This window comes from Engraulis encrasicolus, chromosome 5 (genome assembly GCF_034702125.1).
Source record: "Engraulis encrasicolus isolate BLACKSEA-1 chromosome 5, IST_EnEncr_1.0, whole genome shotgun sequence".
In the NCBI taxonomy this organism is placed as follows: Eukaryota; Metazoa; Chordata; class Actinopteri; order Clupeiformes; family Engraulidae; genus Engraulis; species Engraulis encrasicolus.
In genome coordinates this window covers 17,105,480-17,125,921 of record NC_085861.1, presented here as the reverse complement: position 1 = coordinate 17,125,921, position 20,442 = coordinate 17,105,480, and the positions used below count along the sequence as shown (strand labels likewise).

General features: G+C 40.2%; 1 protein-coding gene across 2 annotated transcripts; it reads left to right on the top strand.

Annotated features, from left to right (window-relative positions):
• The first annotated feature begins 5,961 nt into the window (after positions 1-5,961).
• On the top strand, positions 5,962-19,405 carry LOC134448337 (myelin-associated glycoprotein-like). Of its 2 annotated transcripts, none has more exons than XM_063198015.1 (12): positions 5,962-5,998; positions 7,951-8,114; positions 11,482-11,829; positions 12,179-12,478; positions 13,180-13,325; positions 15,006-15,126; positions 15,856-16,135; positions 16,779-16,893; positions 17,015-17,056; positions 17,569-17,607; positions 18,586-18,742; positions 19,030-19,405. In XM_063198015.1, the coding sequence occupies exons 2-7, from the start codon at positions 8,045-8,047 to the stop codon at positions 16,062-16,064; spliced, it is 1,194 nt and encodes a 397-aa protein (XP_063054085.1). In that variant the 5' UTR covers positions 5,962-5,998; positions 7,951-8,044; the 3' UTR covers positions 16,065-16,135; positions 16,779-16,893; positions 17,015-17,056; positions 17,569-17,607; positions 18,586-18,742; positions 19,030-19,405. The 2 variants fall into 2 exon arrangements, with proteins under 2 accessions (XP_063054085.1, XP_063054084.1); XM_063198014.1 differs by having other exon boundaries at positions 16,776-16,893.
• The last annotated feature ends 1,037 nt before the right edge of the window (positions 19,406-20,442 follow it).

Below are 20,442 nucleotides of genomic sequence, written 5' to 3'. Positions count from 1 at the left end.
TGTTCTTGATTAAGGTAATTTTGTTACATATTAGTTTGTATTCTTATAACCATGATCATATGTATCGTATTAAAACATGATCAAAACTTTTTATAAATCCCCTTATGAGCGCTACGTCGTATTCTCTAGTTATTTTTTTTTCTTTCTGTTCATTTTTTTCTTTTCAGTTTTATTTAATTGCCAGCACCAACCCCCAACCTGTGCATCAGTCGACTGTGCATTTTCATTGTATTATTGAGGTTTGCAGCCTTGTACTTAAAGGTGCACTGTGTAAAATTTTAGCAGTTTCTTACCAGAATTCATGCAGCCTATTCGCAAACGTTACCTTTCCATGAATGCGTTCCACCTCAAATTCTAAGTACTCATTATGACTGGGAAAATTGCACTTTCCATGCATGAAAAGGTGAATCTTCTCCATGTACGCCATTTTGACATTTTTAGCTGCAAAACTTACTGTACATTGGTCATACTAGTAAACATTAATCCATTACTTACTAAATATTAATGAAATATTATTCATGAAATATTAATGAAAAGATCAAATTTGGCATCAGGCAGCACAGTTTCAATGAGCAGTATAGTAATACCTGCTCTGGCTGCCATCCCATACAGTGGCCCTTTAAGCCACCTATGGGGTTTCTTTACAACACAACATGCATACTCTGTCCTCTCCATCCAGGGTCAGTCTCTATGTATCCTTTTAAGAGGTGGGGGAGTGAACTGGGTGAACTGGGTGAAAGTGAACTGGGTTTTCCCCTAGTGACCAGCCTGGCCTGAGAGAGAGTTCAGACAAAGAGGGTTGAATTTTAATAAAGAGGACTCAAAACATGCCCACCCAATGCAAACGAGAGTGCTCAAGTTGGGTCTCCTAAGGGGGCATTTTCCCCTCCTTCTTCTTCTACTTTTGATGTGTTTGCACAAGACGTGCCCTACCGCCATCTACAGCGCTAAGGAGACTCCATTTATTATCAACCTCAGGACTCGAGGTTCTGATGAGGTCTCTTAACTGAAGGTCTCCTAAAGGGGCGTTCACATTGACAGTTATATCTACTGTCAATGGGCGTTCACCCGACATAAAGTGGATACCGGAAAAGAACTAGAATGGCGTATCTCTGACTATAATATGTCTGGTTCAGACTTTGATAGAGGTCTCTACTGTGCCCTCTGCAGGCACTCCTCTGCCACTGCAGGTCTCTGGTCCATCCACTGCAAACCAATTATTAAATAGAGACGGTTCCTAGGAGTTCCTTCCGGAACCTCATAAGGCTCCACGCTGCAATCCTATGGCACCATTGAGAGTAAATAGAATGGCACCCATGCCCCTTTAGGAAACTAGGAGACAAGTTCAAAGAAAAATCATACCCATTTAGGAGACCAGACTTGATCGCACTGTGTTGCACTGGTGACACGTGGTATAATTTACCTTGGTTATATTGAAAATCTTGATGATAGTGAGAAAAAGTCCGCTGACGACCAGGATTTCTTTTGCTCCCAATATTTATTTTTTCGTGACGTTTCGGGTTTTACCCCTTCTTCAGACGTGACAATACATAGAAAGTACACCCCATATATACAAATACCAGGTGATCACATGATCCCATTGCAGGTGTTAACAATTGCTATGAATAAATTGGCTCACAAGTCCCACCACTCATTACTCACAGAGCTGATACATCACTGTCCATCATTGTGTCCAATGTCCATCATTACCTCTATATTGAAAATCTTAACATCCACCATTTGTTGTCATCCTTCATCTTCATTCACTTTTTTTGTTGGACTGGATGGCAGTGCTGGACCAGGTCATTCCATTTTTGGACAAGAAAAATATAAAGACATGGCTACAATATAATATAAAGATGGAAGAACATTGAAGCAAAATCAATTTGAAGTTCAGTGTGGACATTTCCTATACAGTAGACCAGTGGTTTTCAAAGTGGGGGTCGGGGACCCCTGCGGGGGCACGACGGGATGCCAGGTTGCCCGCGGCAGGTTGGCAGGAAAAATACAGCAAAATAAAATTAATAATTTTATAGGCCTACATTGAATAGCCTAAGACGCCAACATAAACGAAAATATGCAAAACAATGTTCTTTACAATGTTGCATTCTGCAGTAGGCCTACTTATATGGGTTTAGGAATGCACCAGCTTCAAGTCGTGTAATCGGGTGCGTAGTAGTAGACATCCCTATCAAGACATGATGTCACGTTACATTTATTCTGCTAACCCTCTGTGTGACCAGAGGGTGGCGTATTTTTCCCATTACAGGGCTGTAAGTTGAGTTAGGTGTTTGAGGCGCTCCAAGAACAGGCAGAAGGTATTCATTAGCAGAGGTGTCAAAAGTAAAAGTTTAAAAAAAGAAACACAATTTCCTTCCAACACAGGCCTGAGTAACTTGTCATGTGATCAGCTACCTCTCTGCTGGTTTGATCACATTTGTGGTGCGTTCTTGTTAGGTTTTCAGTGTTTTTCAGTAAAACACAGTCTATCCACCTCATTAGGTACAATGGATTAAATGGTGTAACAGCTATAAAGTATAATAACACATTCTAGTGTTGCACTTACACCACATTTACTTTAACCTTTGACACCTCTGCTGATTAGGTTTTCAAGGGGTTGGTCAAGGGTATTAGTGCAGCGGCTAACCAAAACAATCGTTCAGTTTGTGATACAAGCATGAAAATTGGTACACATATAGCCAAAGGCATTCTAAAAAGAACTGGATATGGAGCCATCGTGAATTTTCAACATGGTGGCCATAGCAGCCATTTTTCAAAATGGCCGCCAGCAACAACAGTTTTCTTATGAGTAATGGATATAATATGACATTTTAGACACATTTACCATTCATACTATTTGGTAAATGTCTTATGGATAATTTAAAAGTTGTCATGAATATTCAAGATGGCCGCCATTTTCAAGAAAAAGGCCATTAGCGTTACGGAGCTGACAAAAGCGTGAAATTTAGAACATGCTTCCTTAGGACCCAGTACTGCACTGTACTGTACTATACTATACTGTACTGTAATGTGAAATACTGTACTGTACTGTACTGTACTGTACTGTACTGCACTATACTGTATGCTACTGTACTGTAATGTAAAATACTGTACTGTAATGTACTCTACTGCACTATACTGTATGCTACTGTACTGTACTCTACTTTGCTATTCTGCACCGTACTGTATGCTACTGTACTGTACCATACTGTACTGTATGCTACTGTTCTGTACTGTACTGTACGTTTCTATACTGCACCGTACTGTATGCTACTGTACTGTACTGTACTGTATGCTACTGTACTGTACTCTACTGTACTTTTCTATACTGCACCGTACTGTATGCTACTGTACTGTACTGTACTGTACTGTACTGTACTGTACTGTACTGTACTGTACTGTACTGTACAACTATAGAACTGAAACATGTAGAGCATTCCGAGGTCATGTATAACGCAAAAAAAGTGTAGTGGGAATGAGTTATGTTACTGTTACCACTCAAATTCGTGAAGGTTAAAAAAAAGTCATGTGGCATTTTGTTTGGGTGGGGGGTATGGTAGACTATCCTTCCTCCCAGACTATTTGTGTGCCTTGCATATCAAGAAAATGAGTACCGTAATGACTTACTTTTATAGTATACCTGTATACCATATGAGAGTTGTTGTTTTATATAGATATTTCTCCTATGGGTAAGGGTGGCAAAGACCTACGGTACATGTTGTCCATCAACTGTCAGTTTTGAAGTACCAATTGAAGTACTCAATGATTACTGAGCTAACTGTAATGCAACTTGTGACACAATTACTTGGTGAGGACTTGTTTGCAAATTCAGGAAAAAAACAATTTACCTCTGCCTACTTACTCAACACCTACTTAGAAAACATTTCCATTTAATTTGAACTGAAGACATACTGTAGCCTATATGTATATTGAATAATCTGTAATGCCATTCTAAAGATGGCAGAAATGCACTCAATATGCACAATGCTACTTGTGAGAATGTAGAATTAGGTGATCTTATGGGTTCTTCATACATATGGAGAGGTCCTGTCCTTTACCCTCTCTCATACAAATAAAAAATATCTGTCAGGGAAATTAGAGGATGGAGAACCTGCTACCTTGGACATCATCTTGCACTGACAGTTCCCCATTCAGATGCTGCTCAGCAAGCATTAGCAGCAGTCGTCTATTCTCACCATAGTTTTAGTGTGGGAAATGCTCATTTGAATTCAGATTCAGAAAACAGCCATTTAAAATGTTGTTCAGTATCTGACTACTTGTATTGCCTCATCATGACTGATGAAACATTTGCTTTGCTGTCAGTATAAATGTAATGCATTGCAATACATTGTAGAATTGAATCGAATCGAATCGCTACCTCCCGAATCGTAATCGAATCGAATCTTGAGGGCAGTGCCAATGCACACCACTATGTACATTTTTGTAGTTTCATCAATCTGGTCAAGCAGGCTACCACTGCCCTTTCATCTCTGCTGAGTTCCAGACTATATTAACATTGTCAGCTACTATAATGTCATTTAATAACAATGTAATGCATTACACAACATGACATATTGTATATGACGGTAGAAAAAAAAATCTGAGGGCTCTTAGACTAGAATTACAGCATATACCCTAAAGAAACACCATGCAAAGTGCTTTTCTAACTTCCGTAATGGTAAAACCCTTAACAGACTCCACTATTGTATGATTATCTGACATGGGCTGCCATCTTGAAAGAAACAGTGATACTATACTGTATATGAAGTATAGAATGAGATAAAAGGAAGCTTCTGGTTAATTCCAAAGTTACAAATTTGAATTCTGCATCATGAAAAATGACTGATTTGACACCGATATCACCTATATCAGATAAATCATACAAGTGACGGCTGCCATCTTGAAAATGGGGGCCATCTTGAATATTCATGACAACTTTTCTATTATCCATATCACATTTACCAAGTGGTACGATACGAATGGTAAATATGTCTAAAATATATTATATCCAAGAAAACTGTTGTGGCTGGCGGCCATTTTGGAAAATGGCTGCCATGGCCAACATGTTGAAAATTCTCGATGGCTCCATATCCAGTTCTTTTTGGAATGCCTTTGGCTATATGTGTACCAATTTTCATGCTTGTATCACAAACTGAACGATTCCTTTACATTTTGGAGCTAAGCTATTAGACTATATAGATATAGGTGTCATTCACATCCGAACAAAATGCTTTCGGACTGTTCTGCTCAAGTTCCTTCCTTCTCTCCATTTTCATTCATTTGTCATGAATTTTACAGTTTTGTTACTTTACCAAATTGTCCTCTATGAATTTCATGAGTTGTGGTCAACTTAGAACTTTGGATTTCTTCTAATATTCCCTGTTTGTCTTGCTTGTCTCCAATCAAGTGAACTATTTACTCCATTTATTCAGTTTTATGACATTAAGACAGACAAACATTAAAGAAGATATCCACCGGGCCCAGTCTGCACCTGCATGTACACCATCTTAGGCCTCATGCTACAGTTGTGTGAGAGTACGTCCCTTCAGAATAAAAGACAATTTTCTTCTTGGAGCAGGCGTCACTCTTAATGATTTAATCTCTGAGGGTGCTGGCCCAAATATTATATTCAATGTTTCAAGAAGGAGGCAGCACCTTGCATGGCAGTGTTTTTTTTATTGCACCTTCTTCACACGCCGAAATGCGTTTGTGCAATAAAAAACACTGCTATGCAAGGTGCGGCCTCCTTCAGAATAAAATCATACCTCCACTGACTTTAGATCCTCTAGTTGCTTTGGATAAAAGTGTCTAAGCGTAATACAATGTGAAGCAATATGTGATGTGATGATGTGTTGTTGAACGCAATGTGGTGTGGGAGGGCCACACACAGGATTGAAAATAGACGCCCACTGTGGTTGTGCTGGACGTTAGAGAGCTTCCTGTTTCTAAAGGAACTGAGAGGGGGAGAGCAACAGATGTGTCACAGGGTCTCTCTGAGGTAGGGCATCTAAATAACACATTATTAGATAACTTAGTATTAATTATTATCAGTTTAAGTTAAGGTAGGCTATTGAACAGCTGTTGTAATTGTATTGTCTTTATATATTATCTGTGAAGTACATGTATATAGTATCAGTGAACTACATCTATAGATGTTATCTAGGTATGTATGCAGGGTATCAGCTTCCAACCACAAGCGGTTGAAGCTACTGAGCCCTAATCATTATTTTGCAGTTGAGTGGCTGTTGGAATTTCACCTTTTTGTCAATGGGGTTTTCTTGTCTTTACTCTTAAGCAAGTCAGCATACTGTACAGTGCACAGCAATAATGAGTACACTCCTTTTGAAAAGTAAAATTTTGAACAGTATTTCAATAAGCACAATATATTTCAAAAATGTACATAGAGTAAGTTGAATAGGCCTACATCTGTTTAGCTTACAACAGAGAAGTAGCCTAAGGTTAATAATAATATAGCTTAAATTACATATCTTTCCGTTTTTTTGTGAAATCAAAAATGAGTAGACTCCTATGTTAAAATTCCAAACAGAGGATCATGATCTGTTTTAGTAGTCATGCGTGCATGTTTCTTTTTGGGAAATATAACTTCTCAATGTTAGCAGCATTCTTGCAGCCACAAACTATGTCAGTCCCACACCCTATGCTTGACTGTATATGGGACACTTTTCTTTGCTCACTTGGTTACCACCAAATGTAATTGACACCAACGCAAATGTGTTTATGTTATTTTTCAAAAGGGGTGTAATAATTATTGCTGTGTGCACTGTAGGAGGTGTATTGAGTAAATTTACAAATGAATTAGTGGTTTGTATATTTACAATCTGCATGCGTGTGTACAAGTGTACTAACATACATTCATTATACTGTATGTTGTATTTTTAGCAAATGACATCTATTTATAAACTCCCAAGGGACTAGGCGGATTTGCACATGACTTGAAGATTTCCAATGAGCTCTCTTGGTTCATGTGGAACTAAAACTGAAAGTGCTCTCAATGAAAATTACCAGCATAGTACAGCTTGATAATGACAAATTCAAATTCCATTCAAAGTCCTCTTCTGAAATCTCGGTTAAATCAAACTACAAACTACACATTGAAGCCATTAACCCTTGTAAGGTGTTCGGGTCATTTTGACCTGTTTTCAGTTTTTAGCTTGAGAAAAATCTCTCTGATTCAACAGTGATCACATGTTGAGTAGACAAGGTAGAAGGTTAAGAATGTGGGAAAAGGAGTGCAGATATTGTTCGGTCCTTCAGTTGTGCATCAATGTTTCAACCTTGCGTGATAAGAGTGGTTCAATCCGAGAGCTTGGATTGAGTTTACTTACTATCTTCACTGTCTATAAATAAACAGAAATACACAGGCAGGGTGAGGGGAACATGAGGGTGAATATGAGCTATGATTTTTTCACTTTTTCATTACTTTTCTACATGTCCGGGTCAAATTGACACAAACACCTTCTATGTAACCAAAACACGAACACCTTACAAGGGTTAAAAACAATTAAGATAACAAACCAGAAGCATCTTGTTAAGTTCATCAAAGTTATGCTATCTGTATATTAACTTCATATTATCTGAATATTGGCCTACTGCATTTTGGTTAATCAATGACAAATATTGTATTGCGTTTTGTGTCTGAACTGTTGACATGCAATTGTCAAGACCTCATAAATGGTACACTTGACGTTCTGGTCAATCAAGCATGTGAATACAGATATTGTACATATAGTTTGTCGTTCACAAAATGTGTGTGTGTGTGTGTGTGTGTGTGTGTGTGTGTGTGTGTGTGTGCGTGTGTGTGTGTGTGTGTGTGTGTGTGTGTGTCTGTCTGTCTGTCTGTCTGTCTGTCTGTCTGTCTGTCTGTCTGTCTGTCTGTCTGTCTGTCTGTCTGTCTGTGTGCGTGCGTGCGTGCATGTGTATTCATTACAGACGGTGGCCCTATAGTACACGTGAACCTCCCTCCACAGTCAAACCAGTGAGTGGAGATCGGATCGGCCGGAGACCTTCCCCTGAGAGGAGCTGAATGATGATGGGGATGACAATGACAATGGACACCTCGAGACTCCTCAGGCTCCTGAGCATCTACTTCTGTGGTATTCACACTTACACTTCTGCACTGTGCTCCATGTCCGGCTTGGCAGTGTTTGTTTGTGTGACAAACAAGTGTGACAAACAGAAAGCGTTGGCCAGGTATCAGGATGCTACCTCTAATTGCACTTGTTTTGCTTTAACCCATTTGTGCACCTGCAAAAGCGCCTGCTGAATGCTTAAGCTGTTGTTGGGAAAGTTACCCCTAGCCTATAAAAACCTATATATCTTCACCTCTGATGCCCATAAAAACGTAAAACATGATTGCATTTAAACCCTGAGGCCCTCATCCTGCATTAGAATGTGTTCATTCAGCTTTAACATACCCACATTTCGAGCCCGAATGCAGCGTATATGTGTCTCCAGGCCCCAAAGGTCAAACAACGTATACAAGTTGTCAGGCTAAAATGGGGTAAAAGGGCCAGTGTGCAGTAAACGTTAATTAAGAAGAGACTCTTTGTACTGAGTGTCCTCTTTTATTCTACTCTTCTCAGACAGGATTTGATCTAACCAGTCAGTCAGAACAGATCGAGAAATGGTATGAAATGTGAGCTACATTTGAACCATAGTGTGTGGGTGGGAGACGTGACGCCTTGTTTTTTCGTAACATTGGTTAAAAACCTACAAAACTGTTATTTTCCTTTTAAAAAACAAATGTCAATGAAAGAAGATGTGGTACATTATGTTTCATATTAGTCTTAGATGAGAAGAAACATTTTTGTTAAGATTTATGTAAAGGTTTATATGTCAAATTTCCTGCGGTGTGACTGTAACATTAATGAAACAATATATAATAACATATATATAAATTAACCAACAACATTTTGAATAATGTATGAAGCATTTGGCATGATTGCATAAATCTTAACTTTAGATTAAGATATGTGAATGTGGAAAAAACTCAAGACAGTAATATTAACTACAAGTTCAATTTCGTAACACAAATTGCGTCCTGTGGGGTGACATGTATGTCAATGTTTGTGAATGGGCAGCTGCAAGGCCAACTACAAGGGTCTTAAAGGCTGGCTCCTAACCAGTCAGTACCTCAGTTATTGGAGAGTGCTGTGGAAGTTTAAAGTGACTCTTAACCTCTTAATATGTCTTCATATTGCAATCTTTCTGTCACGCAATGCTTAGGTTCATTTTATGGTGTCCTGTGGTGTGACTGCTCTTATAGGAGGAAAAAAAGTTTTTTTATTAATGAAAACACATATTAAGATTAAACATGATATCATTATCAAGTTAGCATGAGCTCAGATGTCAGTCATGTATACAAAAGGATTAAAATGGCCATAATGCAGTGAATTCCCTGTGGTGTGACTCCATTTTCCTGCGGTGTGACATGCCTATGCTATGTGTTGATGCAGGACACATTTTCCCAAAAATGGCAAAAATAAGGTGAAATTCCACAGACCACTGAGTGCTTTATTTTTTTCAATTTTTTTCCAATTTTTATCCATCATTTTTTTCAGGAATTTGAAAAACTTTTTTTTTTTTTTGCGTTACGCCCTTAAACGTCAACCACCCGTGTACAGGTCAGCCGTGGAGTGGGGGCAGCGGTGTTGTAATGGTTAGGGAGTCTAACCAGTCAGTCAGAGCAGATCAAGTAGCCTAATTACATGATGAAGTGTATGCTACCTTTCAAGTGTGTATGCAGCAGCCATTGTGTAATGGTTACGGAGTTGGATTGTAGGGCCTAGATCACAGGTTTGCAGGTTCATTCCCCAACCTTGCCAATCCCTTCCTCCATGGCTGCAGTGTCCTTGAGCAAGGCACCTATCCCAACACTGCTCCATGCAGGGACTGGAACCAATACCCTGTCATAGCTGTAGGTAGGTTTGGATAAAAGTGTCAGCTAATTGTACTGTACTGTAATGATGTACAAGTTAGTTGCATATCTATAGGAGCTTATGGGACACATGTTGGGATCCTTATTTAAGGCTTGTTAGGCTACTGTAGTAGACATCAAACACACAGTGGGCCCTAAATTAACACCAGCCAACCGACCAAATGCTGGTTAAATTTTGGTTTGGCTGGTAGAAAAGACCAACTTGCTAGCCGCTTTGACGCATTAGTGAGTGTGTGTCGGACTAATAAGAGTAAAATCTAGTAGCCATTTTGACTGGTGATCAAAAAAGTTAAATTGCAGTACATCCCCATTGAACATATACTGTGTGTATACATTATGCTATATGCTACTACCCTGTATGGGCAAATGGGATCACGATGCTGAGGTGTGATGGGGGAGATTCAGCCTGTAGTGTAGGTCAGTTTATTAACCCATGTACGGCAAAGCCAAACCCTGTGTTTGAGAGAAAATTATTCAGAAATTACACGCATGCACGCACGCAGGCAGGTAGGCACGCAGACACGCACGCAGGCAGGCAGGCAGGCAGGCAGGCAGGTAAGCAAGCACGCAGGCAGGCAGGCACACAGCATGCACACGCACACATGCACACACACAGGCAGGCACGCACGCACTGTGACCAGGTTGCCCTCTGTAACGGCACACATTTGGCAGTGAACGAAGAACCTAATTGGCCAACATCGCAAACCATAATTAGCCTTCTTTGCAGAAGCTGATGCCACTGACATGGTTTGTGCACACATTACCACCACCACAGGAAAAAGCAGCATGTGGTTATATGCCACACAGTCTCACATGTTGGTGGTTCAAATGATACTCATGCACATGTGACTATATGTATGTGTGAACAAGGTTTACTGAACATTGATATGTACTGTGTATCACATTGTACAGCTTTACTAATGTAGTATTTTACCATATGTAGTATTTTACCATATACCATATTATGGTATTTTGCAATTATACAAATTAGGAAGCACCTTTTCTTTTACATCGTTTTTTTTTTTTTTTCTTCTGTCAGTCCAGTGTTGTGATGTAGTTTTACCTCTACGGCTAAACCCTAGAGGACTTCCCCTTAGTTCTCATCCGCTCAGGCTGCTATGTGTGAGCAGGGGTACATAGAGCTGCATGTACCAAAATACTAAAAGTGTCACATGTGATATTCTGAATTTACGGTATGTCTGCACATGACTGCATGGGTGTGTAAATATATGCACACCCACACACACACACAGAGAGAGAGAGAGAGAGAGAGAGAGAGAGAGAGAGAGAGAGAGAGAGAGACAGAGACAGAGACAGAGACAGAGACAGAGTGATGACTATGATGACATAGAAATGTAAGCATGATGATATAATATTACAGTATATTATATTCAAATAATTAAACAAGGAATAGGGGTTTCATCTTAAAACACATTCTGTGTTATATGTGCGTATTCACATAACATTGATGTTTTCTTTTGTTGACAGTGTTTATTCACCAATGTGGGTTTTTTATTTCACAGCCATGTGCTTGTTTAGCACACCAGAGGGCTTCGTCATTGAGATGCCGTCCTCTGTGAGGGCTGTAGAGGGCAGCTGTGTAGTGATTCCCTGCCACACGAGCAGCCACACCAGGGTGATTTGGTACAAGCACCAGCGATCAGGGTGGCCGGTGGTTTATGATGGGTGGAATCTCCGCAATGCTGTAGATGGATTTGAAGGACGCGTCTCCATGCCGGGGAGGTCCTCAGATGGCAACTGTTCTCTCAGGATCGACAATGTCAGGATGTCTGATGGCATCAAAATGTTTCCCTACATCAACCCTGAGTCTGATAAATACTACAGCCCAGTTGTTGATATAAAACCTCAAGGTAAGCTACTCTCCGCCGCCTCATTTTTTTTTAGCCCGGCCCCTGTAATTTTCATGTGACCTTGACAATGGACTTAACCTTCAGCCTTTGACCTTGAAGTTTGTAAAGTAGTTTGTGTGTAAAGTGAATAAGGATAAGACAAGGAAGACAGGCCAGCAAACAAACAGACCAAAATTTGTTCACAAATACAGTTTTCCATAACAGGATGTGTCATACAGTTGCACTGTTTAGGACCTAAACCATTAGGGTTAGTTGGTGTTGTCATGATCTGTCAACCTAAACTTTAAGTTGACAGATCATGACAACATCAACTTACCCTAATACGTATATCCTTTCTCTTAAACAACAGCGAGAACCCAACCCCAGATATCCATCTCCAAGTCCCCAGTGAGGGACGGTGAAGAGTTCAGCCTGAGCTGCAGCATCCTCCACTCCTGCCCCCCCTCTCCCCCCTCCATCCGCTGGAGCGGCCTGACTGCCATGTCCCCCGAGGTGCACACTGGGAAACAAGATGGGGACCTGTGGGAGACCGTGTCTACCGTCAGGCTGACCGCCGCACATGACCACGACCGTAGAGACGTCATCTGTCGTAGCACGTTCGGCGATGGAATAACTACAGAGAGCAAGACTCTGACTTTGGATGTCTACTGTAAGTACTCTGTATGGTCAAAACCACCTTGGGTGTAACCCAGGTCATTGGTGCTTATGTAGAGAAAAACCACACTCCACACGCTTAAGCTTATTCTAATCTACGTGTATGTATTTACAGATGTGATCGTCAGTGCAGACCGAAACACGTCAGCTGTGTGACATAGTGGTTAAATAAATGAGAGTACATTTGAGAGTTTTAGATCAGAGTTGAGTGAAATGGAAACCCTTGGGCTACAAGCCTGACTCCCTAATGGCTTGCCTGCCCATGACTGCCTCATATTGATTTGTATGTAGCCAACACATTAAAAAAAACCAAAATGCAGTGTTAATTCAACACAACAGTCAACAACTTCAACATCTTCCAGAGTGTGTTTGGCCTCAGAGTACTCTCTAAGTGTTAAAGGATCACTGCATTTTTCACAGATTTATGGGTGTGTGTGTGGGGGGGTGGGGGTACAGGGGACATGAGTGATTTGTTTGAGTGATTGTTTTTATGTGTATTTTCATTTAGTTTTTGACTGCTGCTTTACTTTATTATTCTATTGTACATTATTTAATTCTAATGTCAGGGACTACAGATGAAAACTAGCCTAAGGCTAAATCTGGTACAATGCATGGAATGGAAGCATTCATGTTTTAATTGTACATGGTCCTAATAAACTTGATTGAGTGATTGATTGATATTCATTTTTCAAACAGATGCCCCGGTGGATGTGAGACTGAGTGCTGTGAAACAGACCGTTGCAGAGCGCGACAACACCACGCTGACGTGCCTGAGCAAGAGCAACCCAAAGGCCCACGTCTACCAGTGGTTCATCAGCAACAACGGCAGCCACACTCTCCGGGTTTGTGGGCCAAATAATGATTCAGACTGGCATTTATGATCCGATGACATCTGCAGTTTATTGATAACCGTTGATCGACGGGAGACGTCTCTGCCAGGACAGCCCTGTGTGTGCTGTCCTCTCATCACAGAAAGGCCCCCTCTCTCTGTAGTATCGTTCACCTTTATAGCTAGAGTACTACACCCGTCTCCAAAAGAGTTGTCGCCTATCCATCTGTTTGGAATAACAGCTAATAACCTGACTTTCAATTAATCACTTGGCTTCAGAAGTCACTCATATGAAAGCTACAACCCTCCCGAATGAAAATGTATGTACAAAAATAAATTTCATGCACCAAAGAAAGATTGACCCTTTAATGAACACAGACAGGGCAGATTTTGACAAGACAAAAGTCGCCTATCGAACATAATGTGAAAATTAGCAGATAAGTCACTTCAAAACACTCCAAATACGCAGATTGGGTGTCGTACTTAATCACTGATTCACTCACATCTCTCCAGAATCAACTTTGGCCTTAGGTGTATGTTGAGGGTCATTGTAATCATGGAAAGCAACACAATGAAAATCAATGGAGTTCAATGAGAGATGGTGACAAATTGGCTATTCGTAGAGCAATACTTTTTTAACTTCATGATGTAATCAATGATAAGAGCCCTCACACGCCAGCAGCATGCATGCAGCTCCACATAAGAGCTGTATCCCTCCCATGTTTGACTTTAGGCACCATGTATGTTTTCCAAATTCTTCACCTTTAACACCAAACAAGTCTCTCCCACTGTCCTGTTTAAAAAAAAAGCCAGCCAAGAGTATGTCAGGCCTAATTCTGACAAAAATGAAGGCGAATGGGACTCATACTCTGAAGTCATGATCCCAATATCAGCCATTTTAGAACTGATAGCATCAAAACTGTATGGTGTTGGAGATGAAGAATATGAAAAAAGAGAAATGGTGCCTGCTTGCATGCTGCAGGTGTTTGAGGGCTTTTATCATTGATTAAATCATGAAGTTAAACATGTATTGCTCTACGAATAGCGAATATGTCACCATCTCTCATTGATCTTCATTGTTTTTCATTGTGTTGCTTTCCATGATTATAATGACCCTAAACATACACCTAAGGCCAAAGTTGATTTTCTCGAAAGGTGAGAGTGATTCAGTGATTAAGTATGACACCCGATCTGCGTATTTGAAGTGTTTTGAAGTGACTTATCTGCTCATTTTCACATTATGTTTGATAGGCGACAAAACTTTTGTCTTGTGAAAATCTGCCCTGTCTGTGTTCAATAAAGGGTCAATCTTTCTTTGGTGCATGAAATTTATTTTTGTACCTACATTTTCATTCGGGAGGGTTGAAGCTTTTATATGAGTGACTTCTGAAGCCAAGTGATTAATTGAAAGTCAGGTTATTAGCTGTTATTCCAAACAGATGGATAGGCGACAACACTTTTGGAGACGGGTGTACACGACCCCTAGGCCTAGCTGTGGCCAGGGGCAGATTCTTTACATATTCCCCATTCTCACCCCAGTCCCCTGGTCACATCTCAGTTTACACTTACAGCATGTGGCACAGAATTGCAATCTTGGCCAATTACAGTCATTTTAACAGGAAGGAGAGTAAACTTATATATCCACGTACGTTATATATTTATAATCAAATGCAATTTGAAAATCATCCTACAGGTTGATTCAACCCAGGACCGTATCCCCATGAAGGATGTGCACAGGGACTTCTCTGCTTTTTGCACTGCTCAGAACACGTTTGGGAAAGGGCAGTCCGTTAAAACTTCGCTTAACGTTACTTGTAAGCATGACTTTTTGTTTCACGTTTCATGGTTTCAGTCAGAGTTTTGAAACTATCACAAAGGCACAGGCTTTTATGCACTGCTCAGAACAAGTTTGGGAAAGGGCAGTCCGCTAAAACTTTGCTTAACGTTACTTGTAAGCATGACGTTTTGTTTTTCATGTATGGTTTCAGTCAGAGTTTCAGAGTTTTGAAACTATTACAAAAGCACAGGCTTTTTTTTACAACCTTAAAATAATGTTTCTGAAACCAGATGGGTTAAATTATGTTCCAAATGTAGAGTATTTCAATTCAAGTTTCATTTCAAGTTTCAGTATCAGTCATGATACTTCCATTCATAGACTAGAGATAGGCCCTCACTTTATTGACCTCAAAGGAAAGTAGCATAGAGGCATCAGTGCAAGGTCAGATGCTCCACTGTTCACATAGCAGAGAGCGTACCTGTCTACATACAGATTTCACTGTCAACGTTAGTTTATTAGTAAGCGCCATACTGTGAAAATCATGACACGTAGTAACCAACTAAGAACTATAGGTCATGCATTGCCAAGACTTTTATATAATGAAAAATGCTATGAATGAAAATTAACAAACGCAGATCCAAGTTTAAGGTTTAACTTAGGATCCATGCTGCATCTTGCCAAACTTTTTAAAGGTCAGTTCAATGCTTCACACGTAAATACATGAGGAACCGAAAGCTTATTCTGCTTTTCTCTTCCTCTGCTACAGATGTGTCCATAGTGTTGCCAGAGTCCTACTGCTCAGAGGCGGGAGGGATGATGAGATGTGTGTGCCAGGTGGATGCCAACCCCACTGCCACGGTCACATGGAAGCTAAACGGCACCATTGAGCTGCCAGGGTTCGTCATTCCGCTTCTGACCACCAGGGGCAGTGTGAGGTCATCTGAGTTCACCTTACAGGGAGAGCTGGCCTCATAGGCCAGTACTGTGTGCGGCAATCAATAGATATGCCGCAGAGACACAGGAAATGCCTCTAAAGGCTGCACAGGGTACGCACAATTGCTGTGTATATATACACTATTTCCCATGTCAAGTGTATGAGCCTTGGTAGCATGTCAGTCTTCGTAGTCACGCCCAGTGATTGGATACTCCGCAGAGTTCACCAAAGAGTATCCAATAACTGTGCGTGATTATGAAGACTGACGCACTTAGAAGGGCGCACACTACACATTAGGAAACGGCCATAGTATATTAATTTGAATAATTCCTTACCATTAACGGTGTCAAAAGAAGGAGTAAAAAAACATGCTACAGTTAACTTCCAACACAGGTGACTACAAGTAACTGGTCTACTTATACAATGAATTCACCTCAACATTATCTCAGTGTTCCGTGAAATGAGCACAAACCATTGTGACACAAAATCTGTGGCAGAGCTGTGGGAGCATTATACTGTAGAAAGCACTTCCGTGAGTCCACAACAGAAAACACTTCCGAAGTCAACACAAAATTTCGACAAAATCTGTGAAAAAAACACAAATCCTTTTCGCCTCAAGGGTCTGTGTTCATTTCATGGAATTCTGTGAGATCTGTGAGAAGTTTTTTACTTCAAGTTTTACTTTTGATAACTCTGCTTACCATTAACTATAGATGATAACCTCCAATGACTATTGTGTGTGCAAATCTCAGTAGGCCTATCCCTGCCAGATCTCTTTCCGTGGGTTATCTTGGGATGCACTTTGCCTATTGTGGGATTATGTGGATTGATTGTGTGCTGTTGCTGCTGCCGTTCAAGAAAGAGAAACAGGTTTGTCACCTGATATCTAGCAAATGTGTATACTGTAGCTTGAGTGCATCATCTTTCTGTCATGCTTCTTATTATATCTACTGTCAATGTTCTTATTTCATCAATATTGTATTGTCTTTAGGAATACTCATTCTGCACTGTCAGTGGGAAACATTCCACCAAGGTAGGTTACACTCCAATATAATAATATAATATATTATATTATATTAATAGCAATCATAATACAACCACGCAACTCAGTTCCAGGATGGCATTTCACAAGAGTAGTGAGACGTTGATGCATATTACATGTACTTTTCTGCTTTTTCTGGTGTAGAAGTAGTAGTTAATCCACCACGCTCTTCCGTGAGTTGCGTCTCCAGTTGAATAACTGCAGAACGTGAAAAGGTGCATCACACTCAAGTTCTTTTCTTCTTCTTTTTTTTTACATAGTAGTAACTAAGTGACGTCTGTCTGTGTTCTGCTGCTATGTAAAAAAATGAAAAAAGAAGTAGAGAAGAAACTGAGTGTTATCCACCTTTTCACATACTTTGGTGAGGAAGTGGGAATCATCAGAGCAGTGGACTGAGTTAACCCTCTACGGCAGTTCCCAGTTAGCTCTCTCTGTAAGACTAATGTAAACACCGTTGTTGTTGTTGTTGTTGTTGTTGTTGTTGTTGTTGTTGAATATTTCAGGAATGGCTCCGAAAGCTCCATAAACATCAACATGCAGAGGTGAGAGGAATAACTTTAACACTTTACTTGACGCCAGTGTCATAACATTGTCATAATGCAGTCATGCATATGTCATAAACATTATGTCAATGTCATGAACATTTTAAGACTTTGCCTTTAAGTAAAATTCGGTTATGACAAAGACAGGCCTAAAAATGTGTTCATGTTTTCAAGTTTGCATGGCCATAAAGCATTTATGACATTGGCATTATATTTATGACTCGTTCATGACACTGTTATGACACTGTTATGTCATACGTACCGGTGTCAAGTAAAGTGTAACCGGATTAACTTTTCAGAGGTCAAAAGTGACATATACAGCACCAAAAAAAAAAATACAAAGAAACAGTAAAGCAAGTACAGCGTATTACTTTCCACTCAAGATCAAAGTTAGAGGTGACATATGAATGATGTGTGGATAATGTAGGGTTCTGTAAATATCTGATGAAATGTATGCTGATTAAAAGTTAATTTGTCTCTAGTTTTTTCATATTACTTCTATTTTTTTTTTTTTTTGTTCAGCTATGAGGCTCCAAAAAGGTTTGATGTAGTAAATTAACCGTGTGAGGTCCTGTTATTCATTTAAAAGCTAAAGCCAAATATTCAGGGCTGAATTGGTAATGTGGCATACAGGGCATTTTCCTAGTGGGCTGACAGTACTCGGGGACTGGTGCTGTTAGCATTTTTAATTTGTTTTTATTTATTGTTCCCTTTGAGACCAGCCCACAATTTGGATGGGACGTCACATTGGTGCATCATTAACAGTGATAGACAAAATGGCACAGGCGTGCACGGATAGGGATGAGGTGGTGCAAAAGCACCTGTCCCTTTGTCCTACTGGACATGCCCTTTCTGAAAACATTTTTTTATCATATCAACTAATGAAGCCATTTTGCCCATTACTGATCATTGATATGTCGACAGTGGACTGACTTTCTGTGAACACTGAGTGAAAAGTGTGTCTGTTTTCCTTTATAGACCAAAGACAGCAGAGAGAGCCCGCCGGCCCCGAGCCCCAATGCCGCCCCCCGCAGAGCTAAAGTTGCATGACATGAGCCAGAGGGACGGCCGAGGGCAGGACCATTATGATGTCTACGACAATGACCCTTGCTTTCAGGGGCACAGGTTTCCACAGGTACAGTACACTCACTCACAGTCACAGTCACTATGTTTACATGACGTTTTTAATTCCGGATTAATAATTCAGAATTCAATAGCTCAGTGGAGTTTACTTTGATCTTTCCTTTAATTCCGAACTAAGAGGTGTTTACATGACGCTTTCGAAGCGGAATTAAGCTCTATTCAGAATTAAAGTCATTTAATTCCGAATAAAATGTCTCATGTAAACATAGCCAGTGTGAGTATGAAGGTCTATGTTGTTGAAGTACAGCAACAAACAGCCTTGTATATATTTTACTGCAGGAGCTGGAGGAGCAGGAGGAGGATATATACCTGAACAACGATGCAGACCAACATGACGATGCTGACAACATTTACTTGAATCACTGAACTTAGAGTAATTGCACACAGACAGACAGACAGACAGACAGACAGACAGACAGACACACACTCTCTCTCTCTCTCTCTCTCTCTCTCTCTCTCTCTCTCTCTCTCTCTCTCTCTCTCTCTCTCTCTCTCTCTCTCTCTCTCTCTCCGCAGCTAATACAGTTCCGTTATACTCCTCTAATGTATTTCTTTTATTTGTAAATATGTGTTTGCATGTAAATTAGGCTAAATAATATTAATGCTTGTATGCATCCCATGGTAATGCTGTGTAAATAAACAAAGTATGACTTTATGGCTGATGTATTTGCATGCATGCTTCATCACTGTCTAGTTCAGCATGCCTTCTCACATCACTAACACAGTAGCACTTTTGACCTAGCCAGACAGGCCAGACTATTTATTTGGATACAAAATACACTTAATACACGAATGGTCTGATTATGCTTCTCAGGGGAGGGTTTAGTCTTCCACCAGATGGCCGGTCAATAAGCGAACGCACTTTGGCGCAGAACAACATAGGCCATGAACGCCAACTGTCAGCAATTGGTCCACTCATTTCAAACCAGAGTTAAACTCACTCCTCCTACCCAAGCGCTCCAAGGCATCAAGGATCCATACCAAAAAAATGATTCACGAAGTAATCCATGTGGTCTGGTAAAAACAAGCTACTTTTAACCCCTTTTCTGAGTTGTTTACAATGCATACAGTGGTCCTCGCCATTTTAAAAATATTTTCTGTTCCCTCAATTCTTTGGTTAGTTTAGATTTTGCTTGAGAATGGCTGTCTGCATGGGTAAGTCCCATGTACTAGTATACTGTATGTACAGGTATATTGTTTTTGTTGTTGTTGTTCTTTTTATTTGTGCATCTCATTAGTTTGTGGTGTTCTCTGGTGTTATTTAGCACTTTGTAAATCCCATTTTTTTTCTTTCACTTAAAAAATTCCAAATACAACTCCAAAGCCATATTTTCGTGTCAAACAGGGAATAACAGTGAACCCCACTAACAACTTGGTGAGTTGCACAGTTGCACTGGAAATGAATGTGGTGGGTGTGGTTTTAAGCAAGGGCGTCAGCAGAGCCAATGCTATACAGGGGCACAGTAGTGCACAGAGAGATCATTTTTTTGCAGTTATTTATTTTATAAATCTTGTAAATTAATTATATTATTGCAAGTAGTGCATGGGCACTATTTTGTGCACGTTCTGTAGATTACTCTGTATGCTAAACTTGAGCTAAATTCCAAGGTAGCAAGGTTGTTGTTTTTTGTGAAACTCATACCGGGGCACAGCAAATCAATACCCAGGCACGTGCCCTTGTAAAATAGGTCT

What these genes read in the sequence shown, in the direction of transcription:
- LOC134448337 (XM_063198015.1), top strand. Translation starts at nt 8,045, where the DNA reads ATGATGATGGGGATGACAATGACAATGGACACCTCGAGACTCCTCAGG. An exon ending in TGTTGATATAAAACCTCAAG is followed by an intron (nt 11,830 to 12,178) that starts GTAAGCTACTCT and finishes CTTAAACAACAG; the next exon opens with CGAGAACCCAACCCCAGATA. An exon ending in ACGGCAGCCACACTCTCCGG is followed by an intron (nt 13,326 to 15,005) that starts GTTTGTGGGCCA and finishes ATCATCCTACAG; the next exon opens with GTTGATTCAACCCAGGACCG.